The 21621-nt window shown below is 45.8% G+C and overlaps 1 protein-coding gene across 2 annotated transcripts; it reads right to left on the minus strand.

Moving 5' to 3' along the window:
* Nucleotides 1-9701: 9701 nt before the first annotated feature.
* On the minus strand, nucleotides 9702-20468 carry C3H1orf210 (chromosome 3 C1orf210 homolog). Of its 2 annotated transcripts, XM_064281828.1 has the most exons (4): nucleotides 20322-20468; nucleotides 11643-11738; nucleotides 10707-10824; nucleotides 9702-10584 (listed from the first exon to the last, which is right to left on the minus strand). In XM_064281828.1, the coding sequence occupies exons 3-4, from the start codon at nucleotides 10723-10725 to the stop codon at nucleotides 10289-10291; spliced, it is 315 nt and encodes a 104-aa protein (XP_064137898.1). In that variant the 5' UTR covers nucleotides 10726-10824; nucleotides 11643-11738; nucleotides 20322-20468; the 3' UTR covers nucleotides 9702-10288. The 2 variants fall into 2 exon arrangements, with proteins under 2 accessions (XP_064137898.1, XP_064137899.1); XM_064281829.1 differs by lacking the exon at nucleotides 11643-11738.
* Nucleotides 20469-21621: the final 1153 nt, after the last annotated feature.

The following is a 21621-nucleotide window of genomic DNA, read 5'->3' on the forward strand; positions in this document are numbered from 1 at the left end:
ACAGATTTGTTCGTTTTTTGGCAGTCCGTGGTATATACAATATTCTTCGCCAACACCACAGTTCAAAGGCATCAATTCTTCTTTTGTCTTCCTTATTCATTGTCCAGCTTTCATGTGCATATGATGCGATTGGTGCACCTCAGTCTTCAGGGTGACATATTTGCTTTTCAACACTTTAAAGAGGTCTTCTGCAGCAAATTTGCCCAATGGAATGCACCTTTTGATTTGACTCCCGCTTCCATGGGTGTTGATTGTGGATCCAAGTAAAATGAAATCCTTGACAGCTTCAATCTTTTCTCTGTTTATCATGATGTTGCTTATTGTTCCAGTTGTGAGGATTTTTGTTTTCTTTATTTTGAGGTGTAATCCATACTGAAGGCTGTATCTTTGATCTTCATCAGTAAGTGCTTCAAGTCCTCTTCACTTTCAGATGACAAGGCTGTGTCATCTGCATAACGCGCGTTGTTAATGAGTCTTCCTCCCATCCTGATGCCCCGTTCTTCTTCCTATAGTCCAGCTTCTCAGATTATTTGCTCAGAATCCAGATTGAATAGGTATGGTGAAAGGATACAACCCTGACGCACACCTTTCCTGACTTTAAACAGTCAGTATCCCCTTGTTCTGTCTGAACAACTGCCTCTTGATCTATGTACAGGTTCCTCATGAGCACAATTAAGTGTTCTGCAATTCCCGTTCTTCATAATGTTATCCATCATTTGTTATGATCCACACAGTTGAATGCGTTTCCATAGTCAATAAAACAAGGTAAACATCCTTCTGGTATTCTCTGCTTTCAGCCAGGATCCATCTGCCATCAGCAATGATATCCCTGGTTCCATGTCCTCTTCTGAAACCGGCCTGAATTTCTGGCAGTTCCCTGTAAATATACTGCTGCCGCTACTTTTAAATGATCTTCGAAAAATTTTACTTGCATGTGATATTAATGATATTGTTCAATCATTTCCACATTCAGTTGGATCACCTGTCTTGGGAATTGGCATAAATACAGATCTCTTCCAGTCAGTTGGCCAGGAAGCTGTCTTCCATATTTTTTGGCATAGACAAGTGAGCACTTCCAGTGCTGCATCCATTTGTTGAAACATTTCAATTGATATTCTGTCAATTCCTGGAGCCTTGTTTTTTGCCAATGCTTTCAGCACATCTTGGACTTTTTCCTTTGGTACCATCAATTCCTGATCATATGCTACCTCTTGAAATGGTTGAACATCCACTAATTCTATTCAGTAAAATGATGCTGTGTGTTCTTTCCATCTTTGATGCTTTCTGCAACGTTTAATATTTTCCCCCATAAAATCCTTCACTATTGCAACTCGAGGCTTGAATTTTTTCTTCAGTTCTTTCAGCTTGAGAAACGCTGAGCATGTTCTTCCCTTTTGGTTTGCTATCTCCAGCTCTTTGCACATGTCATTATAATACTTTGTCTTCTCGAGCCGCCCTTTGAAATCTTCTATTCAGCTCTTTTACTTCATCATTTCTTCCTTTTGCTTTAGTTCCTCAAAGTTTGAGAGCAAGTTTCGGAGTCTCCTCTAACATCCATTTTGGTCTTTTCTTTCTTTCTTGTCTTTTCAATAACCTCTTGCTTTCTTCATGTATGATGTTCTAGATGTCATTCCACAACTCATCTGGTCATTAGTCTGGTCATTAGTGTTCAGCATGTCAAATCTATTCTTGAGATGGTCTCTAAATTCAGGTGGGATATACTCAAGGTCATATTTTGGTTCTCGTGGACTCTCTGGTTTTCTTCAGTTTCAGCTTGAACTGCATATGAGCAATTGATGGTCCATTCCACAGTCGGCCCGTGGCCTTGTTCTGACTGATGATATTGAGCTTTTCCATCATCTTTTTCCACAGATGTAATCGATTTGATTCTTGTGTGCTCCATCTGGCAAGGTACACGTGTATAGTTGCCATTTATGTTGGTGAAAAAAGGTATTTGCAATGAAGAAGTCATTGGTCTTGCAAAACTCTATCATTCGATCTCTGACATTGTTTCTATCACCAAGGCCATATTTTCCAACTACTGATCCTTCTTCGTTTCCAATTTTCGCATTCCAATCAACAGTAATAATCAATGCATCCTAATTGCATGTTCAATCAATTTCAGACTGCAGCAGCTGATAAAAATCTTCAGTTTCTTCATCTTTGGCCTTAGTGGTCGGTGCGTAAGTTTGAATAATAGTCATATTAACTGGTCTTCCTTGTAGGCATATGGATATTATCCTATCACTGACAGTGTTGTACTTCAGGATAGATTTTGAAATGTTCTTCTTGAGGATGAACGTGACACCATTCCTCTTCAAGTTGTCATTGCCGGCGCAGTAAACTATGTTGTTGTTAGGTGCCATCAAGTTGATTCCAACTCATAGCAACCCTATGCACAACAGATCGAAACACTGCCCCGTCCTGCGCTGTCCTTACAACCGTTGCTATGCTTGACCCCATTGTTGCAACCACTGTGTCAATCCATCTCGTTGAGGGTCTTCCTCTTTTCCACTGACCCTGTACTTTGCCAAGGATGATGTCCTTCTCCAGAGACTGATCCCTCCTGGCAACACATCCAAAGTATATAATATCCAGTCTCGCCATCCTTGCTTCTAAGGAGCATTCTGGTTGTACCTCTTCCAAGACAGATTTATTCGTTCTTCTGGCAGTCCATGGTATATTCAATATTCTTCGCCAACACCACAATTCAAAGGCATCAATTCTTCTTCGGTCTTCCTTACTGTCCAGCATTCACATGCATATGATGCGATTGAAAATACCATGGCTTGGGTCAGGCACACCTTACTCTTCAAGGTGACATCTTTGCTCTTCAACACTTCAAAGAGGTCCTTTGCAGGGGGTTTGCCCAATGCAATGTGTCTTTTGATTTCTTGACTGCTGCTTCCCATGGCTGTTGATTGTGGATCCAAGTAAAATGAAATCCTTGACAACTTCAATCTTTTCTCCGTTTATCATGATGTTGCTCATTGGTCCAGTTGTGAGGATTTTTGTTTTCTTTATGTTGAGGTGCAATCCATACTGAAGGCTGTGGTCTTTGATCTTCATTAGTGCTTCAAGTCCTCTTTGCTTTCAGCAAGCAAGGTTGTGTCATCTGCATAATGCAGGTAGTTAATGAGTCTTCCTCCAATCCTGATGCCCCGTTCTTCTTCATATAATCCAGCTTCTTGGATTATTTGCTCAGCATACAGATTGAATGGGTATGTTGAAAGAATACAACCCTGGTGCACACCTTTCCTGACTTTAAACCAATCAGTATCCCCTTGTTCTGTCTGAACAACTGCCTTTTGATCTATGTAAAGCTTCCTCATGAGCACAATTAAGTGTTCTGGAATTCTCATTCTTTGCAAAGTTATCCATAATTTGTTATGATCCACACAGTCAAATGCCTTTGCATAGTCAATAAAACACAGGTAAACATCCTTCTGGTATTCTCTGCTTTCAGCCAGGATCCATCTGACATCAACAATGATATCCCTGGTTTCACATCCTCTTCTGAAACCAGCCTGAATTTCTGGTAGTTCCCTGTCAATATACTGCTGCAGCCATTTTTGAATGATCTTCAGCAAAATTTTACTTGCATGTGATGTTAATGATATTATTCTATAATTTCCACATTGGGTTGGATCACCTTTCTTGGGAATAGGCATAAGTATGGATCTCTTCCAATCAGTTGGCCAGGAAGCTGTCTTCCATATTTCTTGGCATAGAGGAGTCAGCACCTCCAACACTGCATCATTTGTTGAAACATCTCAATTGATATTCCATCAATTCCTGGAGCCTTGTTTTTCGCCAATGACTCCAGGGCAGCTTGGACTTCTTCCTTCAGTACCATCAGTTCCTGATCATATGCTACCTCTTGAAATGGTTGAGCATCCACTAATTCTTTTTGGTATAATGACTCTGTGTATTCCTTCCATCTTCTTTTGATACTCCCTGCGTCATCCAATATTTTCCCCATAGAACCCTTCACTATTGCAACTCAAGGCTTGAATTTTTCCTTCAGTTCTTTCAGCTTGAGAATCGCCGAGCGTGTTCTTCCCTTTCGATTTTCCATTTCCAGCTCTTCGCACATGCCATTATAATACTTTACTTTGTCTTCTCAAGCCGCCCTTTGAAATCTTCTGTTCAGTTCTTTTACTTCATCAATTCTTCCTTTTGCTTTAGCTGCTCAACGTTCGAGAGCAAGTTTCAGAGTCTCCTCCAACATCCATCTTTGTCTTTTCTTTCTTTCCTGTCTTTTCAATGACCTCTTGCTTTATGTATGATGTCCTTGATGTCATTCCACAACTCATCCGGTCTTCGGTCACCACTGTTCAATGCGTCAAATCTGTTCTTCAGATGGTCTCTAAACTCAGGTGGGATATACTCTAAATGAGAAGAAACAGCTGCAAACATCCATTAGTAATCAGAACCTGGAATGTACTAAGTATGAATCTAGGAAAATTAGAAATTGTCAAAAAATGAAATGGAATGCATAAACATCAATATCCTAGGCATTAGTGAGCTGAAATGGACTGGTATTGGCCATTTTGAATAGGACAATCATATAGTCTACTATGCTGGGAATGACAACTTGAAGAGGAATGGTGTTGCATTCATCATCAAAAAGAATGTTTCAAGCTCTATCCTGAAGTACAATGCTGTCAGTGATAGGATAATATCCATATGCCTACAAGGAAGACCAGTTAATACAACTATTATTCAAATTTACACACCAACCACTAGGGCCAAAGATGAAGAAATAGAAGATTTTTATCAGTTGCTGCAGTCTGAAATTGATCGAACATGCAATCAAGATGCATTGATAATTACTGGGGATTTTAATATGAAAGTTGGAAACAAAGAAGGATCAGTAGTTGGAAAATATGGCCTTGGTGATAGAAACGATGCTGCAGATGGAATGATAGAATTTTGCAAGATCAACGACTTCCTCATGGCAAATACCTTCTTTCACCAACATAAATGGCAACTATACACATGGACCTCACCAGATGGAACGTACAGAAATCAGATTGACTACATCTGTGGAAAGAGATGATGGAAAAGCTCCATATCATCAGTCAGAACAAGGCCAGGGGCCGACTGTGGAACAGACCATCAATTCCTCATTTGAAGTTCAAGCTGAAACTGAAGGAAATCAGAAAATCATAGTAGACTATACAATTGTCCAATTCAAAATGGTCTTTACCAGTCCATTTCAGCTCACTAATGCCTAGGATATCAATGTTTATGCATTGCAATTCCTTTTTGATGATTTCCAGTTTTCCTAGATTAATACTTCATACATTCCTGGTTCTGATTATTAGTGGATGATTGAAGGTGTTTCTTCTCATTTTGAGTCGTGCCACATCAGCAAATGAAGGTCCCAAAACCTTGACTCCACCCACGTCATTAAGGTCGACTCTACTTTGAGGAGGCAGCTCTTCCCCAGTCATCTTTTCAGTCCCTTCCAACCTGGGGGGCTCGTCTTCCAGCCCTGTATCAGACAGTGTTCCTCTGCTATTCATAAGGTTTTCACTGGCTAATTCTTTTCAGAAGTAGACTGCCAGGTCCTTCTTCCTAGTCTTAGTCTGGAAGCTCAGCTGAAACCTGTCCTCCATGAATGACCCCACTGGTATTTGAAAACTGGTGGCATAGCTTCCAGCATCACAGCAACACGCAAACCCCCACATTATGACAAACTGACAGACACGTGGGGGACCCCATGCACAATGGAACAAAAATGCTGCCCAGTCGTGTACCATTCTAACCATCAGTTAGGAATCAGACCATTATGATCCATAAGGTTTTCATTGGCTGATTTTTTAGAAGTAGATCATCAGGTCCTTCTTTATAGTTTGTCTTAATCTGCTAGCTCCACTGAAACCTGTTCAGCATCATAGCAACATACAAGGTTCTACTGACAGACGAGTGGTATCTGCACATGAGATACACTGGCTGGAAATCCAACTCAGATCTCCCAGTCTCCTGAATGGAAGGTGAGAATTCCACCACTGAATCACCACTGTCCACCCTGCCTCCTACACATCTCTGGAGTCTCTCTGTTCCCTCTACTATGCCGTAGTCAGGTCTTACCACCTATCTCCTGGACGCTGGACTTAAGCCTTCAGTCTCTCCCCATCTAATCAATATCTGCACATCAGCCAGAAGGATCACATCACTCCATTGCCCAAAAAAGTCCATAGATGAGCCTCAATTACCCTCAGGATGAAGTGTGAGCTCTGTCTTGGCACCCAAGGCCCGCCTCCTGACTGCCCACGGGTACTCCTCAGACCTGCACTCCAGCCCTCCTTAGCCTTCCACCTTTTTCTCAGGATCCTCATTTCATCCATCATCCCCTCACTTTCCTTCTCTGACTCTGTCCTCAAAGGCTAACACTATACAGGTGGGAACAAACAGGTGGGCTCCCAAAAGCCACCGTCTGTGCTACAGGATCATGCTCCTCAGTCATGACTGAATGGCCCTGTGGTGGGTACCTGAGCCAAACAGGGACAATCAGATCCTCTCCCTTGAGTACTTGGAACTAGAAAAGGAGTTTTAGAGTCTCATTAATGCCCGTGACAGAGCACTAGAGGGACAGTGCCTGACCTCAGGCTGCTGGGACTATCTGCTTCCTGCCCTCCCAAATCAGCTCCTCCTTTGATTCCAGGAAAGATCCAAAATTCCTTTCCATTGCTTGTAACCAAAAGAACTTTAACTCAAGTCTAATTTTAAAACTGCCTCCCTTGCCCCTGTCTCCCCAGCAGCAGCTATTACGCTGTCTTTCTCCCTTAGTCAAAGCTTCTTGATAAAATCTTCCACACTCAAGGATGCCCTTTATCACCACTCCTATTTAACATTGTGCTAGAAGTTCTAGCTAGAGCAATAAGGCAAGAAAAAGCAATAAAGGGCATCCAAGCTGGAAAGGAAGAAGTAAAACTATCTGTATTTGTGGATGATATGATCCTATACACAGAGAACCCCAAAGATTCCACAAGAAAACTACTGGAACTGATAGAAAGATCCAGCAGAGTAGCAGGATACAAGGTTGACATGAAAAATCAATTGGATTCCTATACACCAACAAAGAGAACATTGCTATCAAATCAATTCCTACTCATAGTGGCCTTTGGAGAAAGCAGAACTGTCCCCATTGGGTTTCCAAGGAGCGGCTGGTGGATTTGAACTGCCGACCTTTTGGTTACCAGCCAAGCACTTAAGTGCTCTGCCACCAGGGCTCTGATACCATTTATAATAGCCCCTAAAAAGATAAAATTGTTATTAGGTACCACTGAGTCCGTTCCAACTCATACCCACCCTATGTACAACAGAATGAAACACTGCCCAGTCCTGTGCCATCCTCACTATGGTTATGTTTGAGCCCATTGTTGCAGCCACTGTGTCAATCCATCTCATCAAAGGTCTTCCTCTTTTTCACTGACCCTTTACTTTATCAAGCTTGATGTCCTTCTCCAGGGACTGGTCCCTCCTGATAACATGTCCAAAGTACATGAAACGAAGTCTCATCATCCTTGCTTCCGAGGAGTACTCTGGCTGTATTTCTTCCAAAACAGACATGTTTGTGATCATTAGCCATTAAAAAAAAAAAAAAAACCTATTGCCATTGAGTTGATTCCAACTCACAGCGACCCTATTGGACAAAATAGAACTGCCCCATAGGGTTTCCAGGGAGCACTGGTAGATCTGAACTGCTGACATTTTAGTTCACAGCTAAGCTCTTAACCATTGCACCATCAGGGCTCCCATTAACCATTAGAGAGATGCAAATCAAAACTACAATGAGATACCATCTCACCCCCAAATTACTGGCACTAATCAAAAAAAAAAAGCAAATGTTAGAGAGGTTGTGAGGAGATTGGAATGCTTATGCACTGCTCCTGGGAATGTAAATGGTACAACCACTATGGAAAATGGTATGATGCCTCCTTAAAAAGCTAGAAATAGAAATACCATAAGATCTAGCAGTCTCACTCTTAGGAATATATCCTAGAGAAATAAGAGCCATCGCACAAATAGACATATGCACAACCATGTTCACTGCAGCATTATTCACAATAGCAAAAAGATGGAAACAATCTAAGTGCCCATCAAAAGATGAACAGATAAACAAACTACGGTACATGCACACAATGGAATACTATGCAACAATAAAGAAAAATGATGAAAACATCTCACAACACAGATGAAAGTGGATGGCATTGTGCTGAGTGAAATAAGTCAATCACAAAAGGACAAATTGTATGAAACCACTATTATACAAACCCAAGAAATGGTATACTTGCAGAAAAGAAATGATCTTTGATGGTTATGGGGGAGGGGAGGGGAGGGCAGGGGAGGGGAGGGGAGGGCAGGGGAGGGGAGGGGAGGAGAGGGGAAATCATTGACCAGATAGTAGACAAGTGTTAACTTTGGTGAAGGGAAAGACAAAACACAATAGGGGAAGTCAACACAACCTGACCGAGGCAAAGCCATATGAGTTTCCTAGACACATCCAAACACCTTGAGGGATCGAGTTACTGGGGCTGAGGACTAGGGATGATGGTCTCAGGATATCTAGGTCAACTGGCACAACACAGTTCATAAAAAAAAAGTTCTACATCTTACTTTGGTGAGTAGTATCTGGGGTCTTAAAGGCTTGCAAGATACATCTATTGGTCCTATCATGTTTGGAGCAAAGAAGAAAGAAGAAAACCAAAGACACAAGGAAAATATTAGTCCAAAGGACTAATGGATCACATGAACCACAGCCTCCACCAACCTCAGCCCAGGAGAACTAGATGGTGCCCAGCTACCACCACCAACTGCTCTGACAAGGATCACAATAGTGGGTCCTGGACAGAGCAGGAGAAAAAAGTAGAACAAAATTCAAATTCACAAAAAAAGACCAGACTTACTAGTCTAAGACAGACCAGAGGAACCCTTGAGACTATGGCCCCTGGACACCCTGTTAACTCAGAACTGAAGCCACTTCCGAAGACCACCTTTCAGCCAAAGATTAGACAGGCCTATAAAATAAACAAAAACACACGTGAGGAACGTGCTTTTTAGTTCAAGTATGGGAGACCGAATAGGCAATACCTGCCCAAAAGCCAAGAGGAGCAGGCAGGATGGGACAGGAAAACTGGACAAATGGACACGGAGAACCCAGAGTGGAAGGGGGAGAGTACTGACACATTGCAGGGATTGCAAACAATGTCACAAAACAATTTGTGTATTAATTTTTGAATTAAAAAAAAGTCTTCCACACTTGACCCTACTTGCTCAACTTTCATTCATTCCACTCCTCAACCCACAGTAATTCAACAAACATTTATTTAGCACCCACCTTGTGTAGGAACCTGAGGATACAGAATAAGGCAAAGCCTCTGGCCTCAGAGAGCTCACAGTCTAGCGGTGGGGACAGGCCCAGAAAGTGTAAGTGTAAATTGTAATAAAGATTAAAATAAAATGTGGCAAGAGCAGTGGTCGAGAAACACACAGGGTGCTTAAGACAGAGGGGTTCGAGGAAGGTGTCCTGGAAGAAGGGACTTCTGAGGACCGTCTCCCAGCTACGAGTGCTGCACAACTTTTTTATGTACAAGTTTCAGCTCAGGAAAAATAAAAACAACTTTTTGTTTTTATTCAAAATGGAAATAAATTTGTTAATCTTTGTGGAAACCGTAATATAACAATTTAGATCACCTACTTTATTGGCTAGGAAAAAATTTCAGTAAGAAATTTAGCACTGGTTTTTAACTGCTCAAATGTTACCATCTGGGCACATTTGAAATGCTGGCAGGTAGGCCAGCCACATGGGATCTATTGGCCAGGGTTTTTCATTGCTTTCAGAGGATTTGTCAGGGGAAGAAGGGAAAGGGAGTCTAGGCAGGGGAACAGCATGAACAAAGGCACATGGAAAAGCAGCTTGGTGCACGGGGGAGTAACAAACAGTTAAGCAGAAAATAAAGTAAGGAAAGGCAAGAAAGGCAAGAGGCTGACAGGGGCCTGATTACAAAGGGCCTTATTTCCATACTTAGGCCCTTAATGGACTTTATCCTGAGAACAGCAGGGAGCCACTGAAGGTTACTGAGCAGGAGAGGGTCACTGTCACTTTGGTGGCCAGTGTGGAGGATGAGTTTGGGCAGGGGTAAGGGAAAGGCAGAGTGCCCCGCCCTGTTCTACCCTTAAACCCTAGCCACTGCTATCCCTGAGGCTCACAGCTCCCATGTAGTTCCTACTATCCTTAAGCTGTCAGATATGGGGAGAGGGGACCCAGAGGTCAGGACTAGAGGGAGAAGTGATCCCTGCTACCTTCTGGTCCCACCCCACCGGCCCCAGGCTGAATGTAATTGTCCTCGATGAAGCCATCATCATCGTCATCTTCACCCACCTCTGGGCAGTTCTTCTTCCCTGTCTCAGGCAGATGGCGGTGCTGGTAGCTGGCACGGTATTGGCGGCAGAGGTGGCATTTGGCAGCAAGTGCAATGAGAAGAGAGAGGACCACAGCGCCCAGCACAACCCCTACCAGCACAGGCCACGCCCGGGCCCCAGTGCCCGGTCCAGGGGACATGGCTGGTGTTGCTGTAGAGAAAGGAAGAGCATTATGGGTGGGGTTCCAGATAATGCTCCCTGGGGAAACCAAGAGGTGTGAGGGCAGCGTCCTTCCCTGTACCCTCCTTGCCTACCCTCCCATTGGCACTTACTTTGGTTTGTCTCACTCATGGTGGAGTCTGAAGGCACTGGTGAGCCTTGCCCTCTGCCAGAAACAGTCCTGGCTCCAAGGAAACCTCCAGATGCCAGGCAGCCCCAGGGTACAGAATCCTGGAAAATGCAGAGATGTGTAGGTGTCATGGATGGCCACAGGGCACACATTACAGGTCACACTCACTCGCTGTACAGGCTCCACTGGGCCATAACCAGTTGTCTACAGAACAGAAACAAACCAAGCACACAGAAATCAGCTGTTTGTAAGGGAATAGCGCGGGGTCCAGCTTTGGGAACTGCTTAAACAAAAGAAAAAAAACAGTCAAAACACTCACAAAACCCTATGATATGGGTACTATATAAACATTATCCACACTTTATAGATACAGCTCAGAGAGGTAAGTTGACTCAGCCAAAGTCACAAGATTTGAACCTAGGTCTCTGATGCCAGAGCCCAGCCTACAACACTGCTTGGTAGGCTGAAGAGGGGAGGTGTGGGCAGAGGCAGGTCCTGGCTCCCAAAGGTGGAATGACTCCAGTCGCTTGAAGCTAACCAGACAGAGTGGAGACCACACATGTAGGATGATACAGACACAGCCTGGGCAGCCCCGGCCCCTGCGCTCCTAAGTCAAGAGCCATGGCCACCCCACCTCTACTTTTAGCCCTTCAATCAAATCCCTTGTCCATCCACCTCTGCCCACAGAGGGCCATACCCTGACCCCCACGGGAGGCTCTAGTCAGGGAGTATCCAGAAGAGGATCATCTGAATCAGGAAAGTATCTGGATGAGAATCACCTGGGCTGGGGACACCTAGAGGAGGATCATCTAGGCTTGGGAATATCCAGATGATGAGCACCTGAACCAGAGGCGTGTCTGGGAGGAACACCTGAGGTTGGGGAGTATCTAGAGGAAGAGCACCTGGGTTAGGGAGGTACCTGGAAGAGGAGCAGTTAGTGCTGGAGAATATCAGCAGGTGGGGCACTTGAATCAGAGGAGTACCTAGGGGAGGAGGATCCAGGCTAGGAGAGTACCTAGGAGAGAAGCACCTAGGTTAGGGGGTCTTCTGCCATATTCTTTAATACCCAGACCTTGATGACTCGCTCACTCCTCACCTCCAACCTGCCATTATCAGCCTTGCCTGTAAGTACTCTGCAATAAGCACGCCCCTTCTCTCCACCTCGCTGCCACTGCCCTAGTCCAGGCCACCATCATCTTTTACTTTGACGTTTGAAATCATCCCTTAACTGGTCTCTCCCCACCTCTACTCCATTCCCCAGAGTGATAGAATCAGATTTGGGCTTTATCACTCCCCCTCTTAAAAATCCTCCATGGGCTCTCCATCCCCCTGGGGCTGTGTGCAGATTTCTTAGCATCTCCTTCAACTCCTCACAATCCCTGCACAAGGCCCTTGGGTCAAACTTTTCTTCCTCCTCTCCACAGTTCCCTACCCCTGCTCCAGACAAACGTACCTCCCCTCCTGGGCCACCTACCCTCTTGCTCCCCACCCTCCCCTCAGACACACACACACCCCCTCCCTGACCGCCCACTCTTTGCTCCCTGCCATCCCCTCCTCGGTTTTTTGAGTCCTCCATTCTTCAAGACCAAATCAGTCCCTCTCTGCCTGCAAGCTTGTCCCTCTTCACTGTCCTACCCAAATACCAGTCAGAACCGGCCATTTACTAGACGGCAGCATCCTGAGGGCAAGTTCTGGGCTGCTTGGTCTGTGCCCTGGCGCTGGCCAGAGCTTGGCACTCAGCTGCTCAAGGCAGGCTTGTGAGATGAGCGGGAGTTGGTCTCCTGGTGGAGATGTGCTTAGAAAGGAGAGGTAAATCATTCACTCATTCATTAATTAGCAAGCACTCATTGGGTGCCTACTGTGGGCCCCGCCCTAGGCACTGGGTCCTCAGAAAACAAGAATTTGTTAAACTCAAATAACTTGAGTTCAATCTGATGCCTCTAAGATTTTACCCCCATCCCTTTTCTGCTTGTCCTGTCCTTATGAAATTTCCCCAAGGGCACAAGACACCCCCCAAAAGGCCTCTGAACTCACACCCCACACTGACCTGCCCATCCCCCACACACACACACAGTCTGTCACCCCACACCTCCAGTCACACTTGCCTCCACAGACACCACACCAACACACAACCCCTGATGGTAGCTTCTTCTCTGCTCCCAGGAGCCCCCAAGGGCCTATGTAGAGCCTGGGTGCCCCTTCCCTAGGTCTCCCAATTAATTCCCCCTCTGCTCCCCACCTTCAGGGACTGTGCACGTCCGTGGAGGAAGCTTCCGGCTTGGGCGGGCAAAACCTGGACAAGTGGGCGGGCCAGAGCCTCCACTTGATTCAGCTGGGAGGCAGCAGGCGGGGCTGAAGCTGCAGGTGAGGGTGGAGGGCAGAGCAGTAGGCAGCACCTCCAGCAGGGAGGACCTAATTCTACACCTTCCCAGCTTTTGCTGAGAACCTTATGCGTGCAGACCTGACCTCACCTCCACCCCTCCACCCCTCCACCCCTCCACCCCTCCACCCCTCCACCCCTCCACCCCCCCACCCCCCACCCCTCCACCCCCCCACCCCCCCACCCCTCCACCCCCCCACCCCCCCACCCCGGTGCTGGTCGGCTTGGTACAGCTGGGCCCTAGAAGGAGCAAACACCTCAACTGGCAGCTGTTCAGGCTGGTGGCCATGATAAGCAAATAAATTTCCGGTGACAGGTACAAAGTCTAGAGCTGAAGAGGGAGTTTTTCTGGCCTGTGAAGGAGGTGGGCTGGAACCAGAAGGGGAGGGGATGGCATTCTTCCCAGGCAAGGCCAGTTGCCAAGTCGATTCCGACTCATAGCAGCCCTATAGGACAGAGTAGAACTGCCTCAGAATTTCCAAGGCTATAATCTTTACAGAAGCAGACTGCCACGTCTTTCTCCCATGGAGCGGTTGGTGGGTTCAAACTGAGACAGGGAGCAAAGGCCCAGAGATCGGAGGGTGCCTGTTTGAGAAACAGCAAAGAGACTGGTGTGGTTAGAGGAGAAGCAAGTAAAAGAGAAATAGACTATACTATCAGGGAGGTAATAGGGGTTGAGTGTGGAACCTAGAGACTTTGTAAGACAGGGAACAGAGCGGCCCCAAATCTGCAAACAAGAAATGGGCCAGGGCACAGAAGCAAAGCCAATCCCCAGAACAATGGGGCAGCATATCTAAAAATAGCCCACAAGCTTCTTTAAAGTTGCCTTTCAGAAGCAGCTGGAGAAAACCAGGCCCAGGGACATGCACAGAACATCTACCTGTGACCGCTGTGTGACCTTTCACCAGGGGCAGTGAGGGGCTACAGCCCCAGCCGGGGAATCAAACCCTGGGAGTGAGAGACTGCCAGGTGCGACATCCCACAATAAGTCCTGCTGTGAATCCCAGAGGCCTCCGGGACAAGAGCCATCTTGGAAAGCTGCTGCGCGTGCACCTTAGTTAATATATCCCCACCAATGTCTACGAATAAACATGAATCTTTGCCCACCCAAGAACTTTTAAAAACCCAGGCCCATCTTTTGTTCTGTGAGATGAGGGCAAGTGTTGCTCTGGGTCCTGCTCGACTCCTCTTGCGAGCCTCTTCAATAAGGCTTCGCTTGTGTGGAAAACTATGTGCCTTACCTACTCGTTCTTGACCAGTGAGAGGCAAGAACCTTATTCCGGTAGCAAAACCACTGACCTTTCAGTTAGCAGACAAGTGCTTAACCACTGCACCAGCAGGGTACCTAAGGAGGACCAAGGACGCTTCAAAATTGCCTGCAAAATTGTAAGCCTGTGTTGTGTTACCTGAATAAGGAGGTTCAAGCCTTCATCCGGATCTCAAGGGTGCTGTGGCCCTCACAAAGCCAGGCTTTAAACCCACCCTAGGTACTCCCTAATTCCCTACTTCTTACCCCTTGTCCAGGGCCTAATGCCTCCTTGTCCTTCAAGACCCTGTTCAGAAGTCACGTTCCCTCCACCCCACAAGCCCTGCCTCCTCCGTGCCCAGAGCACCCTCTCTGCCACATTTCTCTCATTATCATGTAATTATTTCTTCCTGGGCTGCCTGCCCCATTAGCCCTGGGGGTTCTCCCAGGATGGGGCCAGGTGTTGACAGTCTCTGGGTTCCCAGCACCCACCACAGCACCTGACACGGGGCAGCTCTCAATAAAAACCTGAGCAAGGGAGGATTACAGGAGGAAGCACAAGAATTCATTGACAGGGAGCAGCTGAAGCAAGGGCTTCAAAAAGGAGTGCCAAGTGGGGCTTAGGGGAAATATGGCTGGAAAGCAGAGGACCTTGACCATCGTAGGATAGAGCCTGAACTCTTACTCGGATGGCCCCTTCCCGTCTCTCCCACCTCTATGCCTCCACACTCTCCGCTCCAGCCACGCCAAACTGTTTTCTGTTCCTAGAACCCACCGTGATCTCTCCCACCTCCAAGCCTTTGTACGTGCTGTTCCCTTTCCTGGGACCCCTGCTTTTCCTCCCTCACTCCCCTTCCCATTACCCGTGCCCCCCTCCCCCCCGCATGTCCATCTTCTTCCTGGCTAATTATTCTTCCCAGGCCTACTCTTCACTCGGGTCCCAGCTTTGATGTTGTTATTTGCCTTTGAGTCACCCCAACTCATGGCAACCCCACATAACAACAGAAAGAAGCCTGGCCCAGTCCTGCTACATCTCCACAATTGTTGATATGCGCAAGTCTATTGTTGCAGTCACTGTGTATTTTGAGTGCCTTGTAACCTAGGAGGCTCATCTTCCTGCACTATACTAGGCAACATTCTGTTGTGATTCATAGGGTTTTTACTGGCTAATTTTCAGAAGTAGATTACCAGGCCTTTCTTCCTAGTGTGTCTTAGTCTGGAAGTCCTGCTGAAACCTGTTTACCAAGGGTAGCTCTGATGATATTTGAAATACGATAGCATAGCTTCCAGCATCATAGCAATACACAGGCCACCACAGTGTGACAAACTGACAGATGGGTCCTAGCTTAAGTGCCTCTTTATCTAGACCAGCCTTCCTGAAGCTTGTTAGTCTGGCTGAGGTGCCCTTCTCCCCTCCTCTGTGTCCTGCGCCTCTGCAGGCCCTGGGCCTTCCCTCCTATAGCCCTGACAATGCAGTATTGTGATTTTCTCTTGATTTGGCAAGGTCCGCTAGAGGCCTGGGGTTTTACTAGAGGCCAGTAAAATCCAGAGGGCAAGGTGTGCATCTGTCTGCTCTCCATCGTATCCCTAATCTCTACAACAGCAACAATAAATACTTTTGAGATTGATGAATGAGAGGAAAGGGAACATTATCCTGGAAGGCTCAATGAAGATCCAAAGAAGGTTTGGGATTTTGCTTGATTTTTGAAGCAGGGAAATCATAGGATTCAGTAGATATTCAGTCAGCATTTACCATTGAACACTGGGCTCCATGCCAGGATTTTTTTTTTTTTTTTTTGTATCGTTAAAGTAAAATGCACATAACATAGAATTCACCATTTTAACCCTGATATTCAGTGGCATTTCATACATTCCCAGTGTTGCATTCTCAACATTTTCATCATCCCCAAAGGATACCTCATACCCATTAAGCAGTCACTGGCCACTCCTCCCTCCCCTGAGCTCCTGGTAACCACTAATGTGCTTCCTGTCTCTATGGATTTGCCTATTCTGGATATTTCCTATAAATGGAATCCTATCCGTGCCAGTTTTTTAGTGAACCATTTCATTTCATCCTCATAGCCGTACAATGAGATACATGTTATTTACCCCCTTAACAAGTGAAGAGCCTGAGGCTTGAGAAGGTGGTTTGCAGGAAGTTCCATGGAAGAACAGGAGCAAATGGGCTGCAGGTCCATCACCAGTCTGAGCTTCTTTGAATTTTAAAGCGATATCCCTCTGGCTTCTAACTGGATGGGAGGCCGGCTAGGAGGCTGTGGTGATCATTCAGGGGAGAGGGATTGCAGCAGTGGCAGGGCAGTACCAGTGGGGGAGGGGGAAGTGCTCAGATTCCAGACATATTTTGAAGGTGAAGGCAACAGGATTTGCTGTTTCAATGTGAGGTTTGAGAAAAAGGAAGGAATCAAGAGTAACTCCAAAATTTGGGGCTGAACAACTGGACTAAACCAAAACAAAAGAAGTTTCCTGAGTTGTAAACTTTCACTTAAAGTGTAATAAAAATTTAAAAACTAAAAAAAAAAAAAAATTGGGGCTGAGCAACTGGAAGAATGCTTCAAAGCCCAGCATAGCTGGGGCGGGGGTTCGGGGACCATGGTTTCAGGGGACATCTAGGTCAACTGGCATAATAAAATCTATTAAGAAAACATTCTGCATCTCATTTTGGAGAGGGGCGTCTGGAGTCTTAAATGCTAGCAAGCGGCCATCTAAGATGCATCAATTGGTCTCAACCCACATGCAGCAAAGGAGAATGAAGAACACCAGAGACACAAGGTAATTATAGTCCAAGAGACAGAAAGGGCCACATAAATCAGACTACATCAGCCTGAGACCAGAAAAACTAGATGGTGCCCAGCTATAAGCAATGACTGCCATGACAGGGAACCCAACAGAGAATCCCTGAAGGAGCAGGAGAGCAGTGGGAAGCAGACCTCAAATTCTCATAAAAAGGCCAGACTTAATGGTCTTACTGAGACTAGAAGGATCCCGGAGGTCATGGTCCCCAGACCTTCTGTTAGCCCAAGACAGGAACCATTCCCAAAGCCAGCTCTTCAGACAGAGATTGGACTAGACTATAAGATAGAAAATGATACTGGTGAGGAGTGAGCTTCTTGGCTCAAGTAGGCACATGAGACCATGTGGGAAGCTCCTGTCTGAAAGGGAGATGTAAAGGCCAAGGGGGACAGAAGCTGGCTGAATGGACACAGAAATACAGGGTGGAGAGGAGTGTGCTGTCTCATTAGGGGGAGAGCAACTAGGAGTATATAGCAAGGTGTATATAAGGTTTTGTATGACAGACTGACTTGAGTTGTAAACTTTCACTTAAAGCACAATAAAAATATTAAAACTAAAAAAAAAAAAAAAAATGGGGGCTGAGCAACTGGAAGAATGGAGTTGCATTTGCTGAGGTAGGAAAGACTCCAGGAAGGGCAGGTTTGGGAGGGAGATCAGGACCTCAGTTTTGGACTGTTAAATGTGAGCTGCCTGTGAGACATCCAAGTGGCACACTGAATAGGTATGTGGATTGAGTGGAGGGTGAGGGCTAGAAATATAAATTTGGGAATTATCAAAATGTGGATGATTCTCACTATCCTTAACATAAACTCAATGCCCCCTAAACAAAAACTCCCCTTTTCCTACCTCCCTTTCACCACTAAGAATCTTTGGTTTCTATATATTTCCTTCTTTCATTTAAGTGAGATCATAAAGTATGTATCCTTTTGCAACTGGCTTATTTAGCTCAGCATGATGTTTTCAAGGTCCGTCCATGTTGTAACATGCATCAGGACTTCATTTCTCTTTACAACTAAGTAGTAATCCATTGTGAGTATTGTGAGTGTACCACATCTTGTTTATCCATTCATCTGTTGCTTGACATTTCAGTTGTTTTCACCTTTTGACTATGGTGAAAAGTGCTGCTATGAACATTGGTGTACAAGCCCCTGCCTTCATTTTTCTGGTTCTCTACCTAGGATTTGGATTGCTGGGCCATATGGTAGTTCTATTTTCAATTTTTTGAGGAGCCTCCAGACTGTTCCACAGCAGCTGCATCATTTTACATTTCCACCAGCAACGGATGAGGGTTCCAGTTTCTCCACAATGTTGCTAATACCTGTTATTATCTGGGCTGTTTTCTCTTTTTTTTGTCATTGCCACTCTAATGTATCTCACTGTAGTGTGGGTGATTTTTAAAGCCAGGCTTCTGTGTGAGATCCCAAAGAAGGAGTGTAGAGAGAGAAGAGGAGCAAGGACTGAGCCCTGGAGCATGTGGGAGTAGAGGTCAGGGAGGTAAGGAGAAGCGGGGAAGGCAACTGGTAGAAGCCAGCCTGGAAGAAGGGAACCACGTGAGGCCAGAAGAAAGAGTTTCAAGGGCTTGGTTAACTGTGTCAAATGCTGCTGATAAGTGAACTAAGATTGGGCTGAGGATTGACATCTGAAATTGGCAATGTGGAGGTCATTTGTGACCTTGGCCAGAACAATTTCACTGGTGTGTTGAGGACAAAAGCCCAATTGGAGTAACACATGAATATGGGAGTGGAGGAAGTGGGGACAACGCCTTTAAGGAATCTTGCTATAAAAAGAACAGAGCAATAGGGCAGAAGCTGGAAGGGGGCTTGGGGTCAAGGGAGGATTTTTATTTTTATTTTAGGATAGTTGTCAGATCCTGTGTCACTGCTGGCCGAAATGATCCAGGAGAGAGAGAAACTGATGATGAAGAAGGAAGAGAGAAGGGACAATGCAAGAGTGAAATCCTTGAGGTTCCAAGAGGGGGTGGGGTCTAGCACACAAGCGGAGGATTGTCCTTGGATAGGAACAGAGAGAATCCACTGGAGTAATAGGAGGAAGGTGGAGTGTACTGGTAAGCTGCGTTAGGTCTGTGGTGGGAGCCTTAGCGAAGTTTTCTTCTGATGGTTTCTGTTTTTTCAGAGAAATAGGAAGCAAATTCATCATCTGATGTGAGTGAAGCACATGGGGAGGGGGTGCTCACTTGCTTCCTAACTGGTGTTAGCCCTTTCAAAGCTGGAGGGAGACTGTCCATTTCCCCATCCTTCCAGCCACTTCTAACTTCCCAGAGATATAGTCCGCACCTCCTTAGGACCACGCCGTATTCTTCCTCCTTCTTTCAAACTTGGGGGGCAGGATTCACCTTTCCCCAGCAATACCACCCTTTCTCCATTTCTGGTCGGCTATCACTGACCTGCTGGACACACCCCAGCATTCAGAGCACCCCTCAAGTAGTCCCGCCGAGGACTGGACTTAAAGCTTGGTGGAAATGAGCCCTCTCACATGGTCATCATTGAGAAGCCACAGTTCACTGAGATAAGCTCCAAGGGCATATCCTCAGCAGAGCTTCCTAAGACCTGAGACTAGGAAAATGTTTCAAGATCATAGTCTCTAGGTTTTTCTCAAGTCCTCAAGGGAGACAAGCCTGTGTGGTAATAGTATTCCATGAAGCCCTGAGGGAGAGTTTGCCAAGCCTCTTATATTCTCAACCACACCACCCTGAAACTCAAGTATAAATACCTTACATGGTTGCTACATTGGATCCAACATCCAGGCTCATGAGACAATTTCTTCTTACGCCACTAGCTCCATCTTACCACGTCAGACATGTAATTAGACATCACACACACACACACACACACACAGTGTAACAATTCAGCAGTCTGTGGACCCTAACAGTCAGTTATCTTTGGGGTTACCAGTCAGTTATCTAGGAGGAACAGAGTACAACACGCATGTCAGGGCCTATCACTCTCTCCTAAGGGAATGTTCCATCCATGCAAGCGGCCAGAAGCGGGTAGAACAGCTAGACAGCACTGTCCCACCGTGTTGCCCTTCCTCAGCCCTGACTCCTCGGGGCCCATGCAGTGGGACTAGTTCATCACTTCCATTGCCTCGCTTTCTTCTGGAGGCCCTGTTAGAAAGGGGAAAGGAGGAAAGTTGGTACCCACCTGAGATCCTGAGAGTGTTGGGGGAGTTCTCGTGTGGAAATACTCTGGTGGCAGGTGTCACGTAAGCCTGGAAGGAGAGTTCCAGGGCTAGGAAGTTCACACCTGTATGTTGTTGCAATACCTCGCACACTGAGTCCCCAGCCAGAACAAGCGTCCCTTCCTCAGGGTGGGGACAAGGATGGAGTTGGCAAAGCACCAATAGACCTTCAGGGAGAAAAGTTTAAGAAAAGAATGGGAGTAGGAACACTGCGTTCAAATGTTTCCTAATCATCCCTGTGTCACCACAGAACAAATCATGAAAGCTAAGGGACTTGGGTTGTCACTCCTTTTTATCCTCAAACCAACAGTTAAAGTTAGATTGAACAACCAGGAAGCAATCCCCGTGGTTCACCCAGTGCTCTGCGAGTCCTCTGAGGAATGTGAGGCCAGGGCCTGTGGTGGCAGTTTTCACTCATAAAATGTGCTTTGTATTCTAAGTAGGCTTGCTGTTGTTTGAGGAGGAAGGACAATGAGTCACTTGTGGTGTGCTGTTTATTGGTCTAGGATTTCAGAGTGACTGTGTGAAGTAAGGACCTGGTGTAAGCCAGATGCCCTTAAATGCATGCCAGCCCATCTCTTACTGTTCTGCTTTTTCCTTTTAAATGGCTCTCACTCCATTACAACACAGTGCAGAGCTGAGCTCATTATTTTTTTTCCAGAATTAAATGTCTAATGCTTTCTGAGTACACAAGGATTCGTTTTCTGTGTTTAAGAGTTTGAGAGATACACCTGCAGGTGGTGCAACCTCCCTGTTTCTGCTGACAGTCTTTTAACCTGCTTCCTCTCTAGGTAGTAGAGTCTAGCAGTCTAGCCGGGTACATAGTGAAGCTCTCTGGCTGTGCATCAGATTGTCTACTGTCAGAGCCAAGCTCCAGTATTTAATAAACCTTAGGAAGCTCGGTTTCCTCATCTGTAAAATGGGGATAACAATATTGAAATCTACCTCAAAAGATCGAGAATCCTAGAGGTGTAAAAAAAAAAAATTCAGCACCTTTTTCTGGCACCTATAATTGTTCAGTAACTGTTAGTCATTGTTATTGAGGTTTTGTGTGTGTGTGAGTGTGTTTGTGTGTGTGTGGTGTTCTAACATAAGCCTTCTGGTTGCATTACTGAGTAAATTTCAATTTGAGCAAGGTCAGTAAGGGTTTGCTATGCTTTAAGTGAGCCTCAGCTTTGCATTATCTGAACCCTCTGTGGGGTGCTGATTACAGCTTCTGGCCTCACAGGGCTCCTAAGGGCCAAATAGCCTTTGACAAGCAGT

The sequence above is a fragment of the Loxodonta africana genome, chromosome 3 (assembly GCF_030014295.1).
Source record: "Loxodonta africana isolate mLoxAfr1 chromosome 3, mLoxAfr1.hap2, whole genome shotgun sequence".
Lineage (NCBI taxonomy): Eukaryota > Metazoa > Chordata > Mammalia > Proboscidea > Elephantidae > Loxodonta > Loxodonta africana.